The following is a 27,225-nucleotide window of genomic DNA, read 5'->3' on the forward strand; positions in this document are numbered from 1 at the left end:
GGAGGAGACCTGCGCCTACTGAGGCTGCGTCACACGCCGGGAGCAAAGCCATAGCCAGTGTACAGTTGGCACCAGCAGCAATATATGGGGGTGGCGGGAGAAACGTGCGGGGTCTGCCAGCAGAAGTGCCTGCCCGGGGCACCTGCCAATGGCTCCGCCTGAGGGCACAGCCGGGAGAAGGTCATGCGGTCACCGGGCTGGGCCGGCATTACACTGGGGGCTATGGGAGACCGCCGCCTCTTCCAGGAGGGCGGATAGGAGTGACAGGAAATCTGCCTCCACCAAGAGGTCTTTGTCAGAGCCGCAACCAATGAGTTGTCTTCTTATCTCGCCCCCATCGCATGATGTCACCACGGGATGGGAAGGGGAAGCAGACGGAGCATGGACCCGCTCACCGGGCGGCAGTGAGGACGGCGCCCACTGTGCCAGGTACGTGCGGCTGTGTGTAGTGTGGAGACGCCTGTCACGGTATCACAGCGTGCGTGGAAGGGTGCGGTACCGCACCGTGTGTGCGTGGAGGGTGCGGTACCGCACTGTGTGTTTTCTGCAGCAGTTCTGGGCGACTTTAGAGCAAGTGCGGCCATAGGTATAAGGGTATGTGCACACAACGTCTTTTTCACTCGACTCACCCCTGAAACCCCCACTAAAAAGCTTTTAAAATACCAAAAAGAGTGACTGTATGAACTGCAATGGAAAACTCTCTGTGCTTCTTTTAACCACTTGAGGCTTGGCAAGCCAAGAAGTGGCTCCAGTCTCCAGCGCCCGCTGCTTTATATTCTCTAAAATGTTTCCAAAACGACCAACAAGAAGGCGCCTCAGGAAACACCGCTGGGATTTTCATGAAACGTCTATAGTGTTCTGCTTCCAAAGCTCAACATCAAAATGTCGTGTGCACAGAGCCTTAGGCTACTTTCACAATAGCGTCGGTACGGGCCCATCGCAGTGCGTCGGCATGACGTACCGACGCATGCTGTAAAAGCACAACGGTAGGGTCCGGGGAGGAGGGGGCGGAGTTCCGGCAGCGCATGCGCGGTCGGAAATGGTGGACTCGACGCACCAAAAAACGTTACATGGAACGTTTTTTCGTGCCGACAGTGTGCCAAAACACGACGCGTCTGTCGCACGACGGATGCGACGTGTGGCCATACGTCGTAATGCGTCGCTAATGAAAGTCTATGGAGGAAAAAAACGCATCCTGCGGGCAACTTTGCAGGATGCGATTTTACTCCAAAACGACGCATTGCGACGTACGTCAAAAAACGCCCATCATAAACTTTATGGAGCATTACATGGGGCTCCTGATTTAGGATGGATATTGAAAAACACTTGACCTACTGATGTCTCAATTAATTTTACTTTTATTGGTATCTATTTTTATTTTTGAAATTTACCAGTAGCTGCTGCTTTTCCACCCTAGGCTTATACTCGAGTCATTAGGTTTTCCCAGTTTTTTTGTGGCAAAATTAGGGGGGACGGCTTATACTCAGGTCGGCTTATACTCGAGTATATACGGTAATTTTTCTACATCTTCCCACTATGTTCATTGTTTATGGGACACAGCTGAGCCATGAAGACAGTGAAAAGAGTGCCCAGGATTTATTCTAACTGTGGCCATGCAGTGAGCCATTACTGCAGTTTCAGTAATTGTGGGAACACGTTGGAGCCCCCGTAGATATTTAGCACCGACTCTATGGATATCACTTCTGGGAAAAGGATAGAGGGCAATATATCCTCTATAATTCAACATTCCTGAACCTTCTTTCCCAAACCTCTGCTGTCATAGGTCTATTGTCACCCTTGTAATAAAACCTATGTTGTCAGCCGGTGTCAGTAATTTGTTTCTAATATGTATGGCCAGCTTTACTCTTGGAAGGGTAAATTGGTAGATTGATAAATGAAGATTGTGTTTAATGTTAAAAAGTGACATTTTGCACCACAGCAAGATGTCAGTGTGTGGTGTGTTTTGTGTGTTATCACATTTGTCTGGGGTTGTCGGTCAGGATAATTATGCCTGCAACTCCCTGATTTGTCATCACTTAAAATGTAACTAATATCCATTCTTTATTTTCTAGTTCCTAGTGACCCTAAAACATGGATGTCCTCTGCCTTCTCTTTCTTCTTCCTCTATGCAGTAAGTTTTGCAAGTTTATAATGTATCAGAAGATAATATAATAAGTTTATAGGGGTAACCTTCCTTTCAAAGTGACATGTGCCATAAACTTAATGGAAAGTACCAGATTCAGTACTGCTCTCCAGTCCTTGGCCATATTTCTGTAGAGGATGCCTCTGCTGCGATATTTGACATTAGTTCATATATAAGTGACCTGATTGCCTGTTCACACTTTACTTCTCTCTTGAATTATTGTGGAGACACATTTGTGGAATTTGTGCATGGGCCTATTTAGGAAGCACTACATATGTATGACAATGTTATGGAGGCACAGACTTCAGCAACATCATTGAGTCATTGGGTGTGAGCTTGTAAGGTCGAAAACACATGTCCAAATGATATGGCCCGTGGTTGAATAGCAGTACCTGGGTTAATCTTGGGTTTCCTAACCGAACTAACAACTTCATAGCGTATGTACTTTTAGACCTACAGTCGGGACAGGTATTGCATATGGAGAGACTGAGCCACAGGTCATTCTGAGACTGCAGAAAAAAAGACCTGCTTTGAATTCTATGGTTTTACAAGATAACATAAAAAATTTAGATCCTTATAAGGTCTTACAACTAGGGACATGTAACCTCGGATGTACAATAAAACATGACAAATTATAGTTATTTATCAAAAACTAGACTACATGCTGAAGCAGTCTGGGAATAATTAAGTACGCGTTACCCTTTGTAACTCCTATGAAAGAAGTATATGATGCAAATAAAATGCCCTTGAGTAATCATTCATCTGCAAGTGTGACCATGTCTCTAAAAGCAGAAGTTTTGGCAGTTTGCTGGTCTGGAGCATTTAAACATACCGTAGTTTAACGCAATGAAATGGAGGAAAGACATCAGCAATGATTTCAGAGAAGCAGCTTTTGCTGTCTGTTAATACTGGATGGGTTGTAAGACTATTTCCAAGTAACTTGCAGTCCATCATTCTTCAGTTACAAAGATTATTCATAAGAATAAAAGAATCAAGATACCGTATATACTCGAGTATAAGCCGAGACCCCTAATTTTGCCACAAAAAACTGGGAAAACTTAATGACTCGAGTATAAGCCTAGGGTGGAAAATGCAGCAGCTACTGGTAAATTTCAAAAATAAAAATAGATACCAATAAAAGTAAAATTAATTGAGACATCAGTAGTTTAAGTGTTTTTGAATATCCATATTGAATCAGGAGCCCCATATAATGCTCCATACAGTTTATGATGGGCCCCATAAGATGCTCCATATTAAAATATGCCCCAGATAATGCTGCACAAATGTTGATTATGTCCCCATAAGATGCTCCATAGAGACATTTGCCCCATACAATACTGCACAAATGCTGATTATGGCCCCATAAGATGCTCCATAGACACATTTGCCCCATATAATGCTCCACAAATGCTGATTGTGGCCCCATAAGATGCTCCATAGAGATATTTGCCCCATATAATGCTGCACATGGCCCCATAAGATGCTCCATAGAGATATTTGCCCCATATAATGCTGCACATGGCCCCATAAGATGCTCCATAGAGATATTTGCCCCATATAATGCTGCACATGGCCCCATAAATCAAAGTAGAGATGTTTGGCCATATTGCCCTGTGCCATGATTGGGAATAATAATAATAATTATAATAATCTTTATTTTTATATTGCGCTAACATATTCCGCAGCGCTTTACAGTTTTGCACACATTATCATCACTGTCCCCGATGGGGCTCACAATCTAGAATCCCTATCAGTATGTCTTTGGAATGTGGGAGGAAACTGGAGTGCCCGGAGGAGACCCACGCAAACACGGAGAGAACACACAAACTCTTTGCAGATGTTGTCCTGGGTGGGATTAAAACCCAGGACTCCAGCGCTGCAAGGCTGCAGTGCCAACCACTGCGCCATCGTGCTGCCCACGGCATTTGACAGCATATGAACACAAACTCCTCATGCAACTATGAAACATGAGTGGAGGGGTCTTGATTTGTGTTTTGTTTTGCAGCCACAGACCTTGTAGTCACTGGGAGTTGACCATAAACTCTTCTGTGTTCTAGAGTCAAATGTGAGGCATTTATCCAAAATCTAAAGCTTGGCTGAAACAGGTCCATGCAACAAGACAATAATCTCAAGCACACCTGCAAAGCTACATCAGAATAGAGGAAAACATCAAGGTGTTGCAAGCCATGTAAAAACTACCGGTAATGTCCACAAACCTCAATAAACTTAAGTAACGATCTAAATGGTGGGCCAAAATTACTTAAGAATAATGTGAGACACTAATACAGACACAGGAAAAAAATCTTACAATTATTGCTGCTAAAGGTGGTTATTGACTCGTGGGGTGTACTTATTTCTTTACACACTGCTTCTGCATTTAGGCTGTGTGCACACGTTGGTTTTTTTTTCGCGTTTTTCCCGATAAAAACGCTATAAAACCGCAAAAAAAACGCATACAATAAGCATCCCATCATTTAGAATGAATTCCGCATGTTTTGTGCACATGATGCGTTTTTTTTCCACGAAAAAAACGCATCGCGGTAAAAACCGCAGCATGTTCATTAATTTTGCGTTTTTGTTGCGGATTTCCCACTACAAAATGCATTGGGAAGTGTCTGGGAAAAAACGTGGCAAAAACGCATGCGGTTTTCTTGCGGATTTCTTGCAGAAAATGTCCGGCTATAGAGTTTAAGTCCTCTTTTTCTCAGAAGAGGCAATTTGCATATTATATTTCCCAGAGGAGCATTGTACGGCAAATAAGCCTCCTTACCTTGACAAGCCAGAGATGGTATGTCACTCTCCATAAGGAGAAACGATACCCCTTAGACCAGGCATGCCAGGCATTGACCAGGCATGTCAAACACGTGTCCCGCGGGCCGCATGCGGCCCTTTACAGGCATATCTGCGGCCCGCACAAAAGTCTCAAACTTTGTCTCTAAACACAAAGTTTGAGACTTTTGTGCGGGCCACAGATGCTACAAACTTCACGATCAGCACTTCCGGCTCTTCATTCATTGGCCCATATCCCTGCATATGACCTGCTTACGTGATCAGCAGCCGACCAACTAGCTTCGTGTCAATCCATGACGTGTGTACTTTGGTCGGCTGCTGATCACGTAAGCAGGTCATATGCAGGGATATGGGCCAATGAATGACGACCCGGAAGTGCTGATCGTGAGTTTTGTACATCTGCGGTTCACGTGGCTGCTGATCACCGTCCTAAGTCAGGAAGGCTGACTTCCTAGATCTGGGGATTTATTATGATGGAATATAGGCTGAACTGGATGGACAAATGTCTTTTTTCGGCCTTACTAACTATGTTACTATGTTACTATGTTACTATGACTGTGACCGAGGAAGAAGGGACCCACTGCCGCACAGGCAAAGTCCAAGTAAGTGAGTGGCCCTCCTGTATGTAAGGGTACCATTAACCCCTTCCCGACCTTTGACGCCACGTAGGCGTCATGAAAGTCGGTGCCAATCCGACCCATGACGCCTATGTGGCGTCATGGAAAGATCGCGTCCCTGCAGATCGGGTGAAAGGGTTAACTCCAATTTCACCCGATCTGCAGGGACAGGGGGAGTGGTAGTACAGCCCGGGGGGTACTCTGAGTTTGATATGCCTGCCTTAGACCCCAGTCCAGAGCCTCTCACCTAGCCAAATTAGTTCTCATGCTTCTCACTGACGAGGGCCAACAGCCCGAAACACCGTGTCTGCGAATTGAGATACTAATTTGGCTTTTATCCTAAGTCATATTGCATGACTCGTTAAAGAGTTGATTGTGACTTGTAGGATCGCTACTTCCAACAGGTGGCGCTATAGAGTTTAAGTCCTCTTTTTCTCAGAAGAGGCAATTTGCATATTCGGTTTTCCTCAGGAATTTTCTGCGAGAAATCCTGAACGTGTGCACAATGCCTAAAGGTACCGTCACATTAAGCGACGCTGCAGCGATCTAGACAACGATGTCAATCGCTGCAGCGTCGCTGTTTGGTCGCTGGAGAGCTGTCACATAGACCGCTCTCCAGTGACCAACGATGCCGAAGTCCCCGGGTAACCAGGGTAAACATCGGGTTACTAAGCGCAGGGCCGTGCTTAGTAACCCGATGTTTACCCTGGTCACCATTGTAAAAGTAAAAAAAAAAAAACCACTACATACTTACATTCCGGTATCTGGTCACGTCCCTCGCCTTCGGCTTCCCGCACTGACTGAGCGCCGGCCGTAAAGTACAGCGGTGACGTCACCGCTGTGCTTTGCTTTACGGCCGGCTGGCGCTCAGTCAGTGCGGGAAGCTGACGGCGAGGGACATGACCAGACACCGGGAATGTAAGTATGTAGTGTTTTTTTTTTTTTTTTTACTTTTACAATGGTGACCAGGGTAAACATCGGGTTACTAAGCACGGCCCTGCGCTTAGTAACCCGATGTTTACCCTGGTTACCAGTGAAGACATCGCTGAATCGGCGTCACACACGTCGATTCAGCGATGTCAGCGGGAGATCCAGCGACGAAATAAAGTCCTGGACTTTCCCCAGCGACCAACGATCTCCCAGCAGGGGCCTGATCGTTGGTCGCTGTCACACAGAACGATTTCGTTAATGATATCGTTGTGTGACGGTACCTTTAGACCTAGTTTTTCTTTAAAATAAAAAGTCACTGTGCAATTATTTGTGTTCTTCTGAGGTTGTATTTACCTAATTTTACAACCACTAAGGACCATTTTTTTTGTGTGTTCTGATATGTAAATTCATAGAGGGTGTAATTAATTTTCCTCCTGCCTGTAAGGGCTCCAAAAATGACCTCCTCTCTTTTTAATGCTGTCTTTTGGATTTTTTTTTTTTAAAAAGGATCCATTGAAGTCATTGTCCCTGATTTTCCTGTCACTGGGATCCTGGATGAAGATGTCATACTTCCATGCAGCTTTTCTCCTCCACATGGATTTTCCTTGCAGGACCTCAGTGTGTTTTGGGAGATTACAAAACTCCAGCAGGTTCATGCTTACACCCAAGGACAAGAACAACTAGAGAAACAAGATCCTAAATTTATTAACCGGACACAACTTTTTCTTGGACAGCTACCAGCGGGCAACATGTCTCTCTTACTGCACAAAGTCAGTCTATCTGATGAAGGCAGCTATACGTGCTTTGTAAATGTAGGGAACTCCAGTTCAGCTGCTGTAAGTCTTCAGGTGGCAGGTAAGCATTATATGTGGGCCCGAATCTCGTTAGTGACATTCATCTGGTGATGTTCAATTAACCCATATGTTTCACTTAACCACAGCCTTCTACACTAAGCCAACTTTGCATATGGATCCTAGTGAAGGACTGAAACCTGGTGACCAGGTAACAGTAACCTGCCATACCTACCGCGGATATCCTCAGGCTGAAATACTGTGGCAAGATGGAAGTGGGAAGAACCTTACCGAAAATATTACAGCATCTCAAGTAGCCAATGAAGAAGGCTTGTTCCATGTGCAGAGCGCTATCCGTGTGATCCTGGAGACCAATGACACTTACACTTGCCTGGTATATAATCCTCTGCTGCAGATGGTGACTCATGCGTCTCTCAGTGTCACAGGTCAGTGCGGGAAGTCATGGGTCAGTCACCAGATGTTTGGCTTTTGTTTGTAAAGGCCCCGTCACACATAGCGATGCTTGAGCGATTCCGACAACGATACGACCTGTCAGGGATCGCTCAAGCGTCGCTATGTGGTCGCTGGTGAGATGTCAAACAGTGAGATCTCACCAACGACGCAGCAGCGACCTGTACAACGATCCTATTTCATGACGATTCAATGGGACGTCCTGTCAGCGAGGTCGTTGGTAAGGTGTCAAACACAGCGATGTGTGCTACCCAGCGGGACCTCAACGATCAAAAAATGGCCCAGGCCATTCCGACACGACCAGCGATCTCACAGCAGGGGCCTGATCGCTGCTATGTGTCACACATAGCGAGATCGCTACTGAGATCGCTGTTGCGTCACAAAACTTGTGACTCAGCAGCGATCTCGCTAGCGATCTCGCTGTGTGTGACGGGGGCTTAAGAACAGCGGGGAAACCTCCTTCCTCCATTTACAGTAAATCAGTCTGCATTAGGCAGTTAGTGTGTATATATTGATAATGCTAGGTTAGTAATATTCAGAATACATTATAACTTATACACCTGTCGTGCAATGTCACATTCTCGCAACAGTCCAATAAAGTTGAACCAGGACCATAGCACACAACTGCTGAATGACTACCTAATTCATTTCTATTGCAGTGAAGTATGTTAATACATGCAAATATTTGTAATGTTATTTGTACTCGGTACATTGAGTGTAAAAGTGCCCTTCGAATATTACTGCTAGCCAATCTGACATCAGAATGGATACATGCACACTGGGCTCTACAGTTACTGAGGCGTGCAGTTGCAGCTTTCCTCACTTGTGTAGATCGAGTGGAAAGTAACATTGGAGGGTCACTTTTACATTTTTAGTTCGCACACATTCTTTCCATCAATGTATAGATGCAGTGCAGTTTGCCATGTATACTCAGTTGAGTTCGCCAATTTTAACAGTTAAATTTGAGTTCTTGTACTCTGCTAATTTCTACTATGTTATTTATTTTTTACATTTTCTACACCTGGTTTTCTTAGAGGTTGTCTAGGCTTGTAACAACAGTGTGCAGTCTCTGCAGACTACCCCATTCCCATGTGGTAGTTACTTGACCATGTGCATATAGCTTGCATACTTGGTCACCTGCTAATTAGACACATTTGGTTGCTCTCAATTCTGTGAAGAGAAGCCGAACTAGTAGTGATGAGCGAATGTGCTGGGATAAGGTGTTCTCCGAGCATGCTGGTGTGCTCGAATACTAGGTTTAAGGGTACCGTCACACAGTGGCATTTTGATCGCTACGACGGCACGATCCGTGACGCTCCAGCATCGTAACAATATCGCTCCCTCGTCGTAGACTGCTGTCACACTTTGCAATGTACGACGCTGGAGCGATAATTTCATGACTTATGTGCGATGTAGAAGCCATTGGTTACTATGCGCACATCATATACAATATCGTGCACACCTTTGTTACACCATGCGATCATGCCGCCACAGCGGGACACTAGACGACGAAAGAAAGTTTCAAACGATCTGCTACGACGTACGATTCTCAGCGGGGTCCCTGATCGCAGGAGCGTGTCAGACACAGCGAGATCGCTGGAATGTCACGGATATATCGCTGGAACGTCACAAATCGTGCCGTCGTAGCGATCAAAATGCCACTGTGTGACGGTACCCTAAGTCACCACGGCCGTTCGACAGGCGCAACACATGCAGGGATTTCCTGTTTGTTAGGCAAGCTCGCATGTGTTGCAGCTGTCGAACAGCTGCGGCGACTCAAGCATTGTATACGAACACGCTGAATATACTCTATTAACACACCACCTTGCTAAGATCACCCCTTATCCCTGCACGTTCGCTCTTCACTACTAACGAGTAGTAGTCTAGTTGGCTTGTTAACACAAGTATGAAAATTGCATACATGTGGTCACGTGACTTCCAAACCATTGAGCCGGGAATACTGGAGGATTGTGATAACGTGACTGAAGACTTTTGTTCCAAGAAAACCCTTATTATAACTACATATGTCTCCTCAATCAGGCTATCCTAATGTGTATTACTCAGTGCTGTAGTGGTGGTTTTTTTTTATGCATTTCTTGGCTTGTTGAAAAAACAAAGTGTGCAGGAGAATAATGTATCGATCACAAATTGTCACACAGTTAAATAAAAACAAACTCCGGTTCTTTAAATGTGCTTTAAAACACAGGAAAAAAATTATGTATGATGTACTAAAAGTTCTCATGCTACCATTTGTTACTATGTTAAGAAACTAATACTGTACAGATAAGAGGGTTATAACCGAGTATAAAAGGGTTGGCCACTTTAGGTTGAGTCCACCAAATTGTTGATGTTTTGTGAAAACGTAATTCTTTCATTTATTGGTGGAATTCAGTAGCTTTATTTGACTTATATCATGTTTTTGTGTAAAGGTCAACATCTTTCTTTCCCTTTGGTCGTTGTGTGGGTGACGGTCGGGCTTTGTGCTTGCCTCTTTGGTCTTCTAGTTGCACTGGCATGCGTGTGCAGAAAACATCTCAAACAGAGCTGTGAGGAGGAGCAGGAAGAAGCAGGTAACGTGACGAAATTATGGACCGGGTCAGAATACCGCTTTGCTGTGAGGGAAGATATTGGCGCTGCACTATATATCAGTGTGGATGCTTTTCCTGCAGATTTTAGTCTGCAACATAATATAGTAGCAGGCAAAAGAATAAGATTTTAGAAAATCAACTCTAATGGCCTGCGATGAGGATTTGGAGGATTTTTAATATATAGGTCTCATTAGTGTTTGCCATTCCCGGAGTCCCTTACATCAGTCCAGTATCGAACCCCATTATTCCCCCAGCACAACGTGCATGAAATGTATTTTTAGTGTTATTTTTTTTTTAATGTATTTATACATTTAAATTTGGATTAGTTTTCCAAGAAGCCCTGTCTGTCCTCTCACAAGGAGGAGAGACAGAGGGCTTCAAGAGAGCACAGTGCAGCACATGATTCATTAATGTCTATGCAGAGTGCAGCAGTTGAGATGAGTTTGTCCTCAGCTGCCGCAATATGCATAGGCAGCAACTGACATGACAAAGCTCATATATTGGAACACCCACACCGACAGTACACAACCGTGTCTCCTATTTGTCATGGGTTTGTTGCAGATTTTCAATTGATTTTCAATTCATTGATTTGCATTGGCGAATCTGCATTATTTGCTGCGGACTTGCCATTGTGATTTGTTGCAGGTTTTTGTTTTTTTTTCTGTAGCAAATCTGACCCCCGTAAACAACTTACCCTAGAACAAGTTTGGGTGCCTGGTGCAGAAGCATAGAAAAAGAAAATAAAATACTCATAGGATGATGCATTAGACATTGCACTTGCTATATGGTTTAGTGTAATCTGTGTTTAACCCTTCAACAAAAAATGACACACACATATCATTGCTGCAGTGCACATGTAATCGGTGGGAATAGTAGCTATCAGCCATTTATCACTTATCCTGTGCTCTCACGTGGTTACAGCTGTAAATCCTTTCAGCAAACAAGTACCACGGCCACAGCACTGTGTCTCTTTGCCATTAAGGATTTCGGGGCTCCTTCAGTGTGTACTATGGCACCCACGAAAGCACCTCACAATGAATATTCTATAGGTGCTTATTGTTGTTCACTGATGGAATAAATTTGCCCATCAAGTTTAACAATATTCTTTCTTCATTTCTGTAAAATAGGCAATGAAGAGCGTGAGGAAAATGGAGAGTTAAAAACAGGTATGGATAAACGTAAATGGAGAAAAACGTTTTCTTTAGAAGGCTGTCCTGCTTATTGTGATGGGGTTTTTTTTTTTTGTTTAGTTTTTTTTTTTTTTATTCCACTGCAAATAAAATACACATGTTCTCTTTTTACAGCCATGCAGCCTCTAAAATCCAGCTCCGCAGAAGGTAACACACTGGTTTCATAAAAAATCTAGACTTTCGAGAATAAGATGATCAATAGAAATTTAAAATTGGAGTAGAATGGTAGCGTAAGACATTACTAAGAAATCCTCTTACACAACTGATAAAATATCTTTTGAAGCAATGTTTCTCTTTTATTGACGTCTATAAATGGCTATTTGAAAAGTGTCTTCTGACATTTGTACTAAAACATTTTTTCTGTATCACAACCCATGTCTGTCATCACCTTTTTGTTTCCTTCCAGCGTTTCCTGTACGACTCAAACCAGATCTGACCCCATGCTTTAGGCTGCCGTCACACATTCCGTATTTGGTCAGTATTTTACCTCAGTATTTGTAAGCCAAAACCAGGAGTGGAACAATTAGAGGAAAAGTATAATAGAAACATATGCACCACTTCTGTATTTATTACCCACTCCTGGTTTTGGCTACAAATACTGATGTAAAATACTGACCAATACTGCTAGTGTGACCCCGGCCTTAGGCTATGTGCACACGTTGCAGATTATTTGCGGTTTTTTAGCGTTTTTGCGCTATAAAAACGCTATAAAACCGCAAATAATCTGCATACATTAAGCATCCCATCATTTATAATGGAATCCGCAATTTCTGTGCACATGATGTGCGTTTTTCCGCATGAAAAACGCATTGCGGAAAAATAATGAACCTGTTCATTAATTTTGCGTTTTTTTTCGCGGATTTCCCACTGTCTAATGCATTGGGAAATGTCTGGGAAAAAACGCGTCAAAACCACGCAAAAAACGCGCAAAAAACGCATGCGGATTTCATGTGGAAATCTGGCATAAATGTCCGGATTTCCACAGGAATTTTCTGCATGAATTCCTGAACGTGTGCACTTAGCCTTACTGTGATAGTTTTAGAATTCATAGCATCAGTTTTGACACTGGCCGTCTCCTTAGGCTGTGTGCACACGATGCAGATTTAGTGCAGAACTGCAGTGTTTTTGTCAGAGCAGAAACGCTGCAGATCTGCACTGTGATTTACAGTACAATGTAAATCAATGTGAAAAAAAAAGCTGTGCAGAAAAATCCGTGCAGAAACGCTGCAGATTTCAAAGAAGTGCATGTCACTTCTTTTGTGCAGTTCTGCAGCGTTTCTGCACCCCGTCATTATAGAAATCCGCAGTGGTAAAAACTGCAGAAAATCCGCATCAATTCCACGCAAAAAATGCACTAAAACCGCATAAAATCCGCAGCTGCGGATTCTGCCAGGAGATGCGGATTTTGTGCAGAAAATTCTGCACCTCTTTTCTTACGTGTGCACATAGCCTTACTCCGGGCAGCAAAATGTTGTGTGCAGCACTTTTCATGCCTTGCAACAGGCATCAGACTAGTCCCATGTTTATCATCAGTAATATCAAGCATAAAATAAGACACATTCAGTAGTTTGAAGCAGTTCACAAAGATTTATGAAAATAACATTTGGATGCCAATCCATTATGCAGCTTAACACCAAATCATGCTTATATTTTATTTGACAGGTTGTACAATTACAATTTAAAAAAAAAAGCTGTGTGCTCTCTCTTCTCTCACAATTCCTTGGCCAAATTGTTCTTACTCCAGCTAAATTGCTGAAACCCAGTGTTAAGAAACCAGTGGGGAGCCAGGCATGGGCACAGGAATGTCATTTGCTGCACTACCTAGTTTAAATTATCATCCATATCTGCAACAGTAGAATTTAAAGGGAAGGTGCCATCCCAAAATTTTTTTACCGCAATTGAAAAAATGTAAAGAATTAATGTTTACATTTTCTTAAAAAATATTATCATTTGTTTATAATTTAGTAAAATATGAAAAATAATTTGAAAACTTTTGTAATTTCCACTTTTAAACACTAGGGGGAGCAGCTGCTGAAATTTCACAAAAACCTACTGTAGTGTACAACTAGCTCACATTACAGCACTGCAGTAATTATGGGCGGAGTCTGCTGACGTGTGTGATGATATTCAGGATGATATTCAGGAACCCAGTGAGCATCCATTTTGTTGGTGACTGCAGAGTTATACTGACAAGTAGATGGTCACCGAGTTGGCTGGCAGCAAGGATTCTGGGAGATATATGGTGGAGGGAGCAGGGTGACAGCAGCACAGAGTATTTCAGGAGAGCAGTGTGCTGGTCTATGGGGGCACAATGTTCAGTGCGCGGAGCAGCCAGGGATTGTACATAGAGCGCTGTCTTTTATACACATGGATGGACAGTCTGCTTGTCTGCTCCACAGAAATCCAGGAAACATTTCTGCGGATTGATGGCCTGGTCTGATCCAGACATTGCATGCAGACCCCATTCCCCTCCTCAGATCCGGTCTTCTCCATCCTGTCCTGGCAATGTGTGAAAGCGAGGCGACAGGTGAAGTACGGGGTGACGCTGGGAAGGAAATGTAGCCATATAGTAATGATAAAAATGAGACCGCTCTCTTCAGCTGCCTCACCAGCCTTCCCCTGACTGCACCTAACTGGAGGTCATGCTGCCCCCTCTATTACCCCAGACCCGTATGCAGCTGCTCAGCCAGAACCACCCTAGAATGGGTCCCCTTTCTGAAGATAATACTGCCATAGTGTTCTCACATAATACCGCCATATAGATCACACATAATACCGCCATATAGATCACACATAATATTATCAAATAGATCACACAATACCGCCATAGTGTTCTCACATAATACCACCATATAGATCACACAATACCGCCACATACTTCTCACAATGCCGCCACATAGATCTCACATAATACCGCCATATAGATCACACACAATACCACCATATATTTCTCTCAATACTGATCAAGCATAATACCACCATACAGATCACATAATACCGTCATATAGATCTCACATAATGCCATAATACAGCATGACCCCTGCAGCTCCTGTTATCGCACACATTGAGTTGTGTGTGCAATGGGGAAAGACATGCAGTGGGGAGAGGAGTGCATAGGAGAGGATTAGATACACGGTTCACCAGACAGTATCAGACAGGATAGGATTAGATACATGGCGCAGCAGACAGTATCACACAGGATAGGATTAGATACACAGCTCAGCAGACAGTATCACACAGGATAGGATTAGATACACGGCTCAGCAGACAATATCACACAGGAGAGGATTAGATACACAGCGCAGCAGACAGTATCACACAGGATAGGATTAGATACACGGCTCAGCACAGTATAGTGATAGATACACGGTCTGATGTCCTGATGAGGAGCTACAGTGAGAGGCAGGGTCAGAGCAGCACAAAGCCTCCCCCATCCCCCTCTGTTACCTCTCTGCAGCTCCCAATAAGAGGACATCAGACCGCAGCACTTCATCCTCTCTAGCAATTCTAGAGATTAGAGCCAGGGCACCAGGCAGCAGAGAAGAGGACAGGGAACGGCCGCTGCTGACAGTGTGAATGGAGAGACAGATGGAGCTGTCCCTCCTATAACAGCGCAGCTCTCAAGTCATAGTGGAGCTCACAGATACTCGCTGTGGGCTGAAGAAAGATGGCGCCGACCTCCTGCCTCTGCTGTGATGTGGAGACAGCCCAGGGGGTGTGGCCACATCACAGCAGGGAGCAGCTCAATGATAGGTATGGGGTCGGACGCCGACCGCAGTCTCCTATGCCCAGGGCTGCCATATTTGCAGAGAGTAAGTGTCGTGCTGGGACTCTTACACTCCTGCAAAGGAAAATGGCGGCGCCCAGTGGCTGCAAAAATAATTAATAATAAAAAAGATATTAACCCCTTTCTGCCATCAGACGTACTATTGCGTCCATGGGGGGTGGGCCCTACTTCCCAAGGACGCAATAGTACGTCATATGCGATCGGCAGCGCTCACGGGGGGAGCGGCGCCGATCGCGGCCGGGTGTCAGCTGCCTATCGCAGCTGACATCCGGCACTATGTGCCAGGAGCGGTCACGGACCGCCCCCGGCACATTAACCCCCGGCACACCGCGATCAAAGATGATCGCGATGTGCCGGCGGTGCAGGGAAGCACCGCGCAGGGAGGGGGCTCCCTGCGGGCTTCCCTGAGCCCCCCGCAGCAACGCGATGTAATCGCGTTGCTGCGAGGGTCTTGCCGCCCTCCCTCCCTGCTCCAGGTCCCGGATCCAAGATGGCCGCGGATCCGGGTCCTGCAGGGAGGGAGGTGGCTTCACAGAGCCTGCTCAGAGCAGGCACTGTGAAGCCTGCAGTGCTGCATGTCAGATCAGTGATCTGACAGAGTGCTGTGCACACTGTCAGATCACTGATCTGTGATGTCCCCCCCTGGGACAAAGTAAAAAAGTAAAAAAAAAAAATTCCAAATGTGTAAAAAAAATTAAAAAAAAATATTCCTAAATAATGAAAAAAAAAAAAAAAAATATTCCCATAAATACATTTCTTCATCTAAATAAAAAAAAAAAAAAACAATAAAAGTACACATATTTAGTATCGCCGTGTCCGTATCGACTCGCCCTATAAAACTGGCACACTAGTTAACCCCTTCAGTAAACACCGTAAGAAAAAAAAAAAAAAAACGAGGCAAAAAACGACGCTTTATTATCATACCGCCGAACAAAAAGTGGAATAACACGTGATCAAAAAGACAGATATAAATAACCATGGTACCGCTGAAAGCGTCATCTTGTCCCGCAAAAAACGAGCCACCATACAGCATCATCAGCAAAAAAATGAAAAAGTTATAGTCCTGAGAATAATGCGATGCCAAAATAATTATTTTTTCTATAAAATAGTTTTTATCGTATAAAAGCGCCAAAACATAAAAAAATGATATAAATGAGGTGTCGCTGTAATCGTACTGACCCGAAGAATAAAACTGCTTTATCAATTTTACCAAACGCGGAACGGTATAAACGCCTCCCCCAAAAGAAATTCATGAATAGCTGGTTTTTGGTCATTCTGTCTCACAAAAATCGGAATAAAAAGCGATCAAAAAATGTCACGTGCCCGAAAATGTTACCAATAAAAACTTCAACTCGTCGCGCAAAAAACAAGACCTCACATGACTGTGTGGACCAAAATATGGAAAAATTATAGCTCTCAAAATGTGGTAACGCAAAAAATATTTTTTGCAATAAAAAGCGTCTTTCAGTGTGTGACGGCTGCCAATCATAAAAATCCGCTAAAAAACCCGCTATAAAAGTAAATCAAACCCCCCTTCATCACCCCCTTAGTTAGGGAAAAATAAAAAAATGTATTTATTTCCTTTTTCCCATTAGGGCTAGGGTTAGGGCTAGGGTTAGGGCTAGTGTTAGGGTTAGGGCTAGGGTTAGGGCTAGGGTTAGGGCTAGTGTTAGGGTTAGGGCTAGGGTTATGGCTAGGGTTAGGGTTAGGGCTAGGGTTAGGGCTAGGGTTAGGGTTGGGGCTAGGGTTAGGGCTAGGGTTAGGGCTAGGGTTAGGGCTACAGTTAGGGTTGGGGCTAAAGTTACAGTTAGGGTCTAGATTACATCTACAGTTGGGAATAGGGTTGGGATTAGGGTTAGGGGTGTGTCAGGGTTAGAGGTGTGGTTAGGGTTACCGTTGGAATTAGGGTTAGGGGAGTGTTTGGATTAGGGTTTCAGTTATAATTGGGGGGTTTCCACTGTTTAGGCACATCAGGGGCTCTCCAAAAGCGACATGGCGTCCGATCTCAATTCCAGCCAATTCTGCGTTGAAAAAGTAAAACAGTGCTTCTTTCCTTCCGAGCTCACCCGTGTGCCCAAACAGGGGTTTAACCCAACATATGGGGTATCAGCGTACTCAGGACAAATAGGACAACAACTGTTGGGGTCCAATTTCTCCTGTTACCCTTGGGAAAATACAAAACTGGGGGCTAAAAAATAATTTTTGTGGGAAAAAAAAGATTTTTTATTTTTACGGCTCTGCGTTATAAACTGTAGTGAAACACTTGGGGTTCAAAGTTCTCACAACACATCTAGATAAGTTCCCGGGGGGGTCTAGTTTCCAATATGGGGTCACTTGTGGGGGGTTTCTACTGTTTAGGTACATTAGGGGCTCTGCAAACGCAATGTGACGCCTGCAGACCATTCCATCTAAGTCTGCATTCAAATGGCACTCCTTCCCTTCCGAGCCCTCCCATGCGCCCAAACAGTGGTTTCCCCCCACATATGGGGTATCAGCGCACTCAGGACAAATTGGACAACACATTTTTGGGTCCAATTTCTCCTGTTACCCTCGGGAAAATACAAAACTGGGGGCTAAAAAATAATTTTTGTGCGAAAAATTTTTTGTTTTATTTTTACGGCTCTCCATTATAAACCTCTGTGAAGCCCTTGGTGGGTCAAAGCGCTCACCACACATCTAGATAAGTTCCTTAGGGGGTCTACTTTCCAAAATGGTGTCACTTGTGAGTGGTTTCTACTATTTAGGTACATTAGGGGCTCTGCAAACGCAACATGGCGTCTCATCTCAATTCCTGTCAATTTTGCATTGAAAAGTCAAACGGCGCTCCTTCCTTTCCGAGCTCTCCCATCCGCCCAAACAGTGGTTTACCCCCACATATGGGGTATCAGCGCACTCAGGACAAATTGTACAACAACTTTTGGGGTCCAATTTCTTCTCTTACCCTTGGAAAAATAAAAAATTGGGGGCGAAAAGATAATTTTTGTGAAAAAATATGATTTTTTTATTTTTACGGTTCTGCATTATAAACTTCTGTGAAGCACTGGGTGGGTCAAAGTGCTCACCACACCTCTAGATAAGTTCCTTAGGGGGTCTACTTTCCAAAATGGTGTCACTTGTGGGGGGTTTCAATGTTTAGGCACATCAGTGGCTTTCCAAACGCAACATGGCATCCCATCTCAATTCCTGTCAATTTTGCATTGAAAAGTCAAACGGCGCTCCTTCCCTTCCGAGCTCTCCCATCCGCCCAAACAGTGGTTTACCCCAACATATGGGATATCAGCTTACTCAGGACAAATTGTACAACAACTATTGGGGTCCAATTTCTTCTCTTACCCTTGGAAAAATAAAAAATTGGGGGCGAAAAGATAATTTTTGTGAAAAAATATGATTTTTTATTTTTACGGTTCTACATTATAAACTTCTGTGAAGCACTTGGTGGGTGAAAGAGCTCACCACACCTCTAGATAAGTTCCTTAGGGGGTCTACTTTCCAAAATGGTGTCACTTGTGGGGGGTTTCAATGTTTAGGCACATCAGGGGCTCTCCAAACGAAACATGGCGTCCCATCTCAATTCCAGTCAATTTTGCATTGAAAAGTCAAATGGCGCTCCTTCGCTTCCGAGCTGTGCCATGCGCCCAAACAGTGGTTTACCCCCACATGTGGGGTATTGGCGTACTCAGGACAAATTGTACAACAATGATTGCGGTCCATTTTCTCCTGTTACCCTTGGTAAAATAAAACAAATTGGAGCTGAATTAAATTTTTTGTGAAAAAAAGTTAAATGTTCATTTTTATTTAAACATTCAAAAAATTCCTGTGAAGCACCAGAAGGGTTAATAAGCTTCTTGAATGTGGTTTTAAGCACCTTGAGGGGTGTAGTTTTTAGAATGGTGTCACACTTGGGTATTTTCTATCATATAGACCCCTCAAAATGACTTCAAATGAGATGTGGTCCCTAAAAAAAAATGGTGTTGTAGAAATGAGAAATTGCTGGTCAACTTTTCACCCTTATAACTCCCTAACAAAAAAAAATTTTGGTTCCAAAATTGTGCTGATGTAAAGTAGACATGTGGGAAATGTTACTTATTAAGTATTTTGTGTGACATATCTCTGTGATTTAATTGCATAAAAATTCAAAGTTGGAAAATTGCGAAATTTTCATAATTTTCGCCAAATTTCCGTTTTTTTCACAAATAAACGCAGGTACTATCAAATAATTTTTACCATTGTCATGAAGTACAATATGTCACGAGAAAACAATGTCAGATTCACTGGGATCCGTTGAAGCGTTCCAGAGTTATAACCTCATAAAGGGACAGTGGTCAGAATTGTAAAAATTGGCCCGGTCATTAACGTGCAAACCACCCTTGGGGGTAAAGGGGTTAAAGTTAAAACAATAATTTCGTATTAAAAATAATTGTTTATATAAACAATCATTTTTAATACAAAAACAAAATTGTGGCACCTTTCCTTTAACTTTTACTTTTTTACTGAAGTCATTGGGAAAAATCCAAGAACAATTTTTTTTTTTTCGGCAAGAGATATTGAAATGCTGTGGCTTTAATTATCCACACCACATGAATATTTTGGTACTGTAAATTTTGCAGCATGTGGCTGAAATGTTTTACTCACTCATCCACTTGTCAGTTAACTTTATTCTTATACAGATTTTCTGTAAGAAAATCCACCGCATTTATGACCCACATGGACATATCGTAACATGGATTTTTTTTTACATGGACAGCCAGGTTTGTGTGTTACTTACCTGTAGAAGAGATGACGCTGTGGGGAGGAAAAATAATAATGTCAGTGTGATACTCTGGCAATGCAAGGCTGGAAAAACCTAGGATTTTGGCAATTATGTGAATCTGACATGTCAGCTTATAAGATTTCATTTTCTTCCTTTCTACAGGAAAGATCTCTTGCTTTTGTACACGCGGTGATTCATTGGACACATGTGGAATCACCACATCCTATATGTAGACTGTGTAATTTATCTTGCGGAGACTGAGCCTCTCCGTAAGATAAATAGACATGCTGCCGTCTATAAAGACACATCGCATGTGCGTATACGCAGGTCTGCCACCTGCGTCTTTGAACGCATAGTGGAGATGAGATTTCATAAAATCCCCTCCACTATGTTGTAACATCTGGCTGCTGCGGATTGGACACTGCGGCTGTACGCAGCGTCCAATTTGTAGCGTTTCCAGACCCTTAGAGATCACTGGACACCCTGATAGGTCTATATGGAGAGCTACATAATATTATGTTTTAACCCTTTCACGACATGCGCCGTACATGTACTGCGCATGCCGTGAATCCCCCTTTGATGTGGGCTCCGGCGGTGAGCCCGCATCAAAGTCGCGACATGTCAGCTGTTTTGTACAGCTGACATGTGCGCGCAATAGCGGCGGGTGAAATCGCTATTCACCCGCCGCTATTAACCTGTTAAATGCCGCTGTCAAGCACAGACAGCGGCATTTAACTACCGCATCCGGCCGGGCGGCCGGAAATGACGTCATCGCCGACCCCTGTCACATGATCGGGGGTCGGCGATGCATCAGGAAGGTAACCATAGAGGTCCTTGAGACCTCTATGGTTACTGATGCAGGCCTGCTGTGAGCACCCCCCTGTGGTCGGCGCTCACAGCACACCTGCATTTCAGAGCCGATCAGGCTATGCCAGCTTCTAGCCTCCCATGGAGGCTATTGAAGCATGGCACAAGTAAAAAAAAAAAAAAAAATGTTTTTAAAAATATGAAAAAAATATAAAAGTTTAAATCACCCCCCTTTCGCCCCATCCTAAATAAAACAATAAAAAAAAAATCAAACGTACACATATTTGGTATCGCCGCGTTAAGAATCGCCCGATCTATCAATTAAAAAAAAGCATTAACCTGATCGCTAAACGGCGTAGCGAGAAAAAATCTGAAACGCCAGAATTACGTTTTTTTGGTCGCCGCGACATTGCATTAAAATGCAATAACGGGCGATCAAAAGAATGTATCTGCGCAAAAATGGTATCATTAAAAACATCAGCTCGGCACGCAAAAAATAAGCCCTCACCCGACCCCAGGTCACGAAAAATGGAGACGCTACGGGTATCGGAAAATGGCATTTTTTTTTTTTATTTTTTTTTTTAAAGCAAAGTTTGGAATTTTTTTTTCACCACTCGGATAAAAAATAAACTAGACATGTTAGGTGTCTATGAACTCGTAATGACCTAGAGAATCATAATGGCAGGTTAGTTTTAGCATTTAGTGAAACTAGCAAAGAAGCCAAACAAAAAACAAGTGTGGGATTGCACTTTTTTTGCAATTTCACCGCACTTGGAATTTTTTTCCCGTTTTCTAGTAAAAGACATGGTAAAACCAATGGCGTCGTTCAAAAGTACAACTTGTCCCGCAAAATATAAGCCCTCACATGACCATATTGACGGAAAAATAAAAAATTTATGGCTCAGGGAAGGAGGGAAGTGAAAAACGAAAACGCAAAAATGAAAAAGGGCCGCGACTTGAAGGGGTTAAGGTTATACAGTTAGGTCCAGAAATATTTGGACAGTGACACGAGTTTTGGCATTTTAGCTGTTTAACAAAACATATTCAAGATACAGTTATATAATCAATATGGTCTTTAAGTGCAGATTCTCAGCTTTAGGGCCCCTTTCCACTTGTGTGAGAAAAAAACGGTCCGATTTACGGACCGAAAAAACGGATGTAACGTGTGCGATTGTCATGCGAGTGTAATGCGATTTTTTTTTTTTTTTTTTTTTTTTTTTTTTTTTAATCGCATCATCCGTTTTTACATCCGTATGCAATCCGTTTTTTCTCTGCAACTATTTTTATACAGTCATTTACAGGACTATTTACAGTGTTCTGTGCCACAGAATGGTAAGGTATCCGTAAAAAACGGATGGAATACGGATGGTCCGTATTCCATGCGTTTTTTCTCTCGCACCCATTGACTTGCATTGGCGAGTCTCGTCCGAGAATCTCAGCAATACGCAGCATGCTGCGATTTTTTTTTCTCAGCCGACACAGATTTTTCTCAGTCCGATTTCGGCTGGGAAAAAAATCGCAAATGGAATGTCACCTATTGAAAAACATTGGTCCGAGTGCAATCCGATTTTTTTTTTTATCGGATTGCACTCGTCCGTTTTTCTCACAAGTGGAAAGGGGCCCTTAATTTGAGTCTATTCACATCCTAATTGGAGTAAGGATTTAGGAATTACAGCTCTTTAATATGTAGCTGCCTCTTTTTAAAGGGACCGAAAGTAATTGGACAATTATCTCAAAAGCTCTTTAATGTGCTGCATGTCCTATTCCCTTATTAATCCATGATCAGTTAAGCAGGTCAAAAGTCTGGAGCTGATTTCAGGTGTGACATTTAAATTTGGAAGCTGTTGCTGTGAACCCACAACATGTGCTTAAAGAGGGTCTCAATGGTAGAAAAATAGACCATTACTAGGCTGAAAAAAAGAAGAAATCCTTCAGTGATAGCTTAAATGTTAGGAATGGCCAAATCAACAGTTAGTGCATTCTTCAAAAAAAAAAAAAAATGGTGCACTGGTGAGCTTGGGAATTCAAAAAGTTCTTGACATCCACAGAAGACAACAGTGCTGGATGATCACAGAATCCTTTTACATGGTGAAGAAAAACCCCTTCACAACATCCACCCAAGCGAAGAATACTCTCCAGGAATAGGTGTTTCAGTATCTAAGTCTACCATAAAGAGAAGACTTCATGAAAGCAAATACAGAGGGTTCGCCACAAGGTGCAAACCATTAATTAGCCTTAAAGGGAACCTGTCACCAAGTTTGGCCGATACCAGTTACGGCCACCGCCTTTCAGGGTTTATCCACAGCATTCTATAATGCTGTAGATCAGGGGTGTCAAACTGCATTCCTCGAGGGCTGCATTTAAGGCGCGAGCGACTACGGAGGGTGAGTATAGCAGGTTTGTTTTTTTTAATTATTTTTAACATAAAATTTTTTACTATTGATGCCGCATAGGCAGCGTCAATAGTAAAAAGCTGGGGACACACAGGGTTAATAGCGGCGGTAACGGAGTGCGTTACCCGCGGCATAACGCAGTCCGTTACCACCGGCATTAACCCTGTGTTAGCGGTGACCGGAGGGGAGTATGCGGGCGACAGGCACTGACTGCGGGGAGTAAGGAGCGGCTATTTTCTTCCAGACTGTGCTCGTCGGAATGTGGGAGGAAACCGTAGTACCCGGAGGAAACCCACGCAAACACAGAGAGAACATACAAACTCTTTGCATATGTTGTCCTGGGTGGTATTAGAACCCAGGATCCCAGCGCTGCAAGGCTGCAGTGCTAACCACTGCGCCACTTGTACTGCACAGGTGATGATTTAATCACCTACACAAATAATGAGTTGGTGATTAAATTATCACCTGTGCAGTAAAAGGAAATCCTGAAAACATGACCTGTTTGCAGCCCTCAAGGAATGCAGTTTGACACCCCTGCTGTAAATAAGCCCCTGATCTGACCTGTAAGTGAAGAAAAATAACTTATCCTACTTACCTGCGGGGTGGTCCGGTCCGATGGGTGTCGCAGGTCCTGGTGCGGTGCCTTCCATCTTCTTGCGATGCCGTCCTGCTTGCTTCACAGGCTCCCCGGCTCGTGCTCCTGTGCAGGCGTACCTATCTGATCTGTTGAGGGCAGAGCAAAGTACTGCACTGCGCAGGCGCCGGGAAAGGTCAGAGGTTCAGCGCCTGCGCACTACGGTACTTTGCCCTGCCCTCAACAGGGCAGATAGGTACGCCTGCACAGGAGCGCGATGCCTGTGAAGCAAGGAGGAGGACGACATCGCAAGAAGATGGGAGGCATCGGACCAGGACCTGCGACAACAATCGGGCCGGAGCGGGCCGCCTGGCAGGTAAGTATAATAAAAGTTATTTTTCTTCACTTGCAGGTCGGATTGGGGGCTTATCTACAGCATTATAGAATGCTGTAGATGAGTCTTGAAAGGCAGTGGCCGTAACTCATATCGGCCAAACCCGGTGACAGGTTCGCTTTATAAGCATTCTTTGGACAGATGAAATGAAGATCAGCCTGTACCAGAATTATGGGGGGTAAAAGAAAGGATGGCGAAAACTTGGGGCACACCACATCCTCTGTAAAACATGGTGGAGGCAATGTGTTGGCATTGGCATGCATGTCTGCCAATGGCACTGGGTTACTAGTGTTGATTGATATGACTTAAAAGTAAGCTGCCGGATGAATGATGAAGTGTGAGGGGGATCGGGGGATCGTATGCAAGGGTCGATATGTGATTTCCCCCCCCCCCCCGATGTGGACGGAGTCCTGTTAAACCAGCTGGAGAGCCTTGTGTTCACAGCAGGATGCCTGTGAGTCACAAGGCAAAATAAGAGTGGATTGGATCCAAGTAGTGATTCAGTCAGATTTGTAGGAAAACCCATTAAGGACTTCTATTTTTGGAGTGAACTACAGGATGGTAGTGGGGGCAGTTCACTCCCTCCAGCTGGGTCTTGCAAGTGGTCCGTGGCCGCAGATTCCAAATAAAAACCCTGCAGCAAAGGTTTGGGTGTGTCAATGTTGGTTTGCAGGCTGCAGAGCAGGTGGTTTTTGCAATTTCCGGCTTTGGCTCGCTGTTGACTGCACACATCGAAGTGAATGCCTGGCGCCCCCTCTGTGTGACACGGTGGTGCAGTTGTCCACGGCAACAGGTTTCTGATACGGACTGTTTTTTACTCCTAGCTACGATCTGGAGGATACATTTGCTTTTCATTTGTAAGTTTTTGTACATTGAAGGCATTTTGCTTTGAACGTTACTGGGTCACTGCCTCTTTGCCGCACAGTGTGAACTCCGTTGCACTACAAGGGCTATACTTTCTGCTCAGATTCAACCAAATGCAGCAAGGTTGATTGGACGGCACTTCACAGTACTGATGGACAATGATGCAAAACATACTGCAAAAGCAACCCAGTGGTTTTTAAGGCAAAGAGGTGGAATATTCTGCAATGGCTGAGTCAGTCACCAGATCTCAACCTCATTGAGCATGCATTTCACATGCTTAAGACAAAACTTAATGCAGAAAGACCCACAAACAAGCAACAACAGAAGTCAGCTGCAGTAAAGGCCTGGCAAAGCATCACAAAGGAGGAAATCCATAATTTTACAAAGTCCATTCATCTAGACTTCAGGCAGTCATTGCTTGTTAAGTATTAAAAATGAACATTTTATTCATGGTAATGGTAAGGTTAATTTGTCCAATTACTTTTGAGCTGCTGAATTGAGGAGACTTTGTAGAAAAATGGATACGATTCCTAAACATTTCAGAGGATACTCGCTCACTTGTAAAATATTTTGAGACCTAAGGGTATGTTTCCACGGTCTGTATCGGCAGCGCTTTGTGCGCGCAGTGAGTCTGCATGTATTCATTGAACCATGCGGAATCACTGCATCCTGTATATTGGACTGGTGATATTTATCTTGCGGAGACTGAGTGTCTAAGCAAGATGAATTGACATGCTGCAGTCTAGAAAGACGTGCCGCATGTCCGATTATGCAGGGAAGCCAGAGGCGTCTCTGAATGCATAGTGGAGATGGGATTTCATAAAATCCCCTCCACTATGCTGTAACATCTGGCTGCTGCGAATTGGACACTGCAGCTATATGCAGCGTCCAATCCGCAGCGAATACTGACCGTGGAAACATACCCTAATTGTAGCTGATCTATATAGGGAGCATAGCATGCTTCATAATGTAAAAACTGGATATAGGATTAGGCTATGTGCACACGTTGCGGATTGGAGTGCAGAATTTTCTGCACAAAATCTGCATCTCCTGGCAGAAAACACAGGTGCGGAATTGATGCGGATTTTGTGCGGATTTTTTGCGTTTTTTTTTACCCATGCGGATTTCTATAATGGAAGGGGTCAGAACCGCTGCAGTTCCGCACAAAAGAAGTAGCATGCTACTTCTTTTGATCCGCAGCGGTTTTCATGCGGAGTTTTCCGCACCATTAGCACAGCTTTTTTTGTTTTATATTGATTTACATTGTACTGTAAATCACTTTGCAGAACTGCAGCGTTTCTGCGCGGAAAAATCCGCTGCGGATCCGCACTAATTCCGCATCGTGTGCACATAGCCTTAGAAATTCTTGCATGTTTTATTTTTCATCTGTTAACTCCGTCTGCTGATTTGTTGATCTCAAACGTATTATCTCGTTTCAGGTGATGACACTTCAACTATAGAATGACATTTACACAATGATCTGGAAAATTCACACTGCACTCTACGTTCGAAGGATGAAGGAACCTTTCATGGAATATGTGGGTTTGCTTTCCTGTGCGGAATTATACTTGGCCCAATGTGTAAAAACATTGTATGTTAGTAGTAGTGATAGAAGGCCGTAGGATAACACTGTTTTTGTCCACTCTGCTGCTTAATGTTTCAGTAGAGAGAGCTGGATCAATGGTGATTACTTTTGGGAAGTAAAGTTATTTATAGCATATTTTAATTACATACGTACACTGCAGGACTGCACATTTTAAGTACCCTTTATCATTTTCCAAATTTTTTTTTTAATTTCTTTGATTTGTGTGAACACTGAACGTTCTTATTAGTGACTGAACTAGTCATTGAATGTTCATTCTGTATCGGAGTTGTTACATTTCCTTAGTTCTGCGGGTCCAGAAATCTACAGGAGTGTGATAATCGCACAGAAGCTTATAATGTATTGCCCATTTTGCAAAAAAAAAAAAAAGGGTGTTTTTGAAAAAAAACAGTACAGTGCCTAATATATTGTATGTTTTTATGGCAATAAAGTTTGATACATTATTCTGCCTGGGAACTACAACATTAAGGGATTTACTATTTTCTTGTAATAGGTTTTTAATAAAATGCTTTCTTTGTCGTTGTCATGAAAAA

At 43.5% G+C, this 27,225-nt stretch overlaps 1 protein-coding gene across 1 annotated transcript; it reads left to right on the forward strand.

The window, feature by feature from the left end:
* The first annotated feature begins 220 nt into the window (after positions 1–220).
* On the forward strand, positions 221–27,225 carry CD276 (CD276 molecule). The gene is made up of 8 exons (XM_069765637.1): positions 221–429; positions 2,073–2,131; positions 6,988–7,335; positions 7,421–7,717; positions 10,172–10,312; positions 11,458–11,496; positions 11,635–11,667; positions 26,529–27,225. The coding sequence occupies exons 2-8, from the start codon at positions 2,092–2,094 to the stop codon at positions 26,552–26,554; spliced, it is 924 nt and encodes a 307-aa protein (XP_069621738.1). The 5' UTR covers positions 221–429; positions 2,073–2,091; the 3' UTR covers positions 26,555–27,225.

The sequence above is a fragment of the Ranitomeya imitator genome, chromosome 4, assembly GCF_032444005.1.
Source record: "Ranitomeya imitator isolate aRanImi1 chromosome 4, aRanImi1.pri, whole genome shotgun sequence".
Taxonomy (NCBI): Eukaryota; Metazoa; Chordata; class Amphibia; order Anura; family Dendrobatidae; genus Ranitomeya; species Ranitomeya imitator.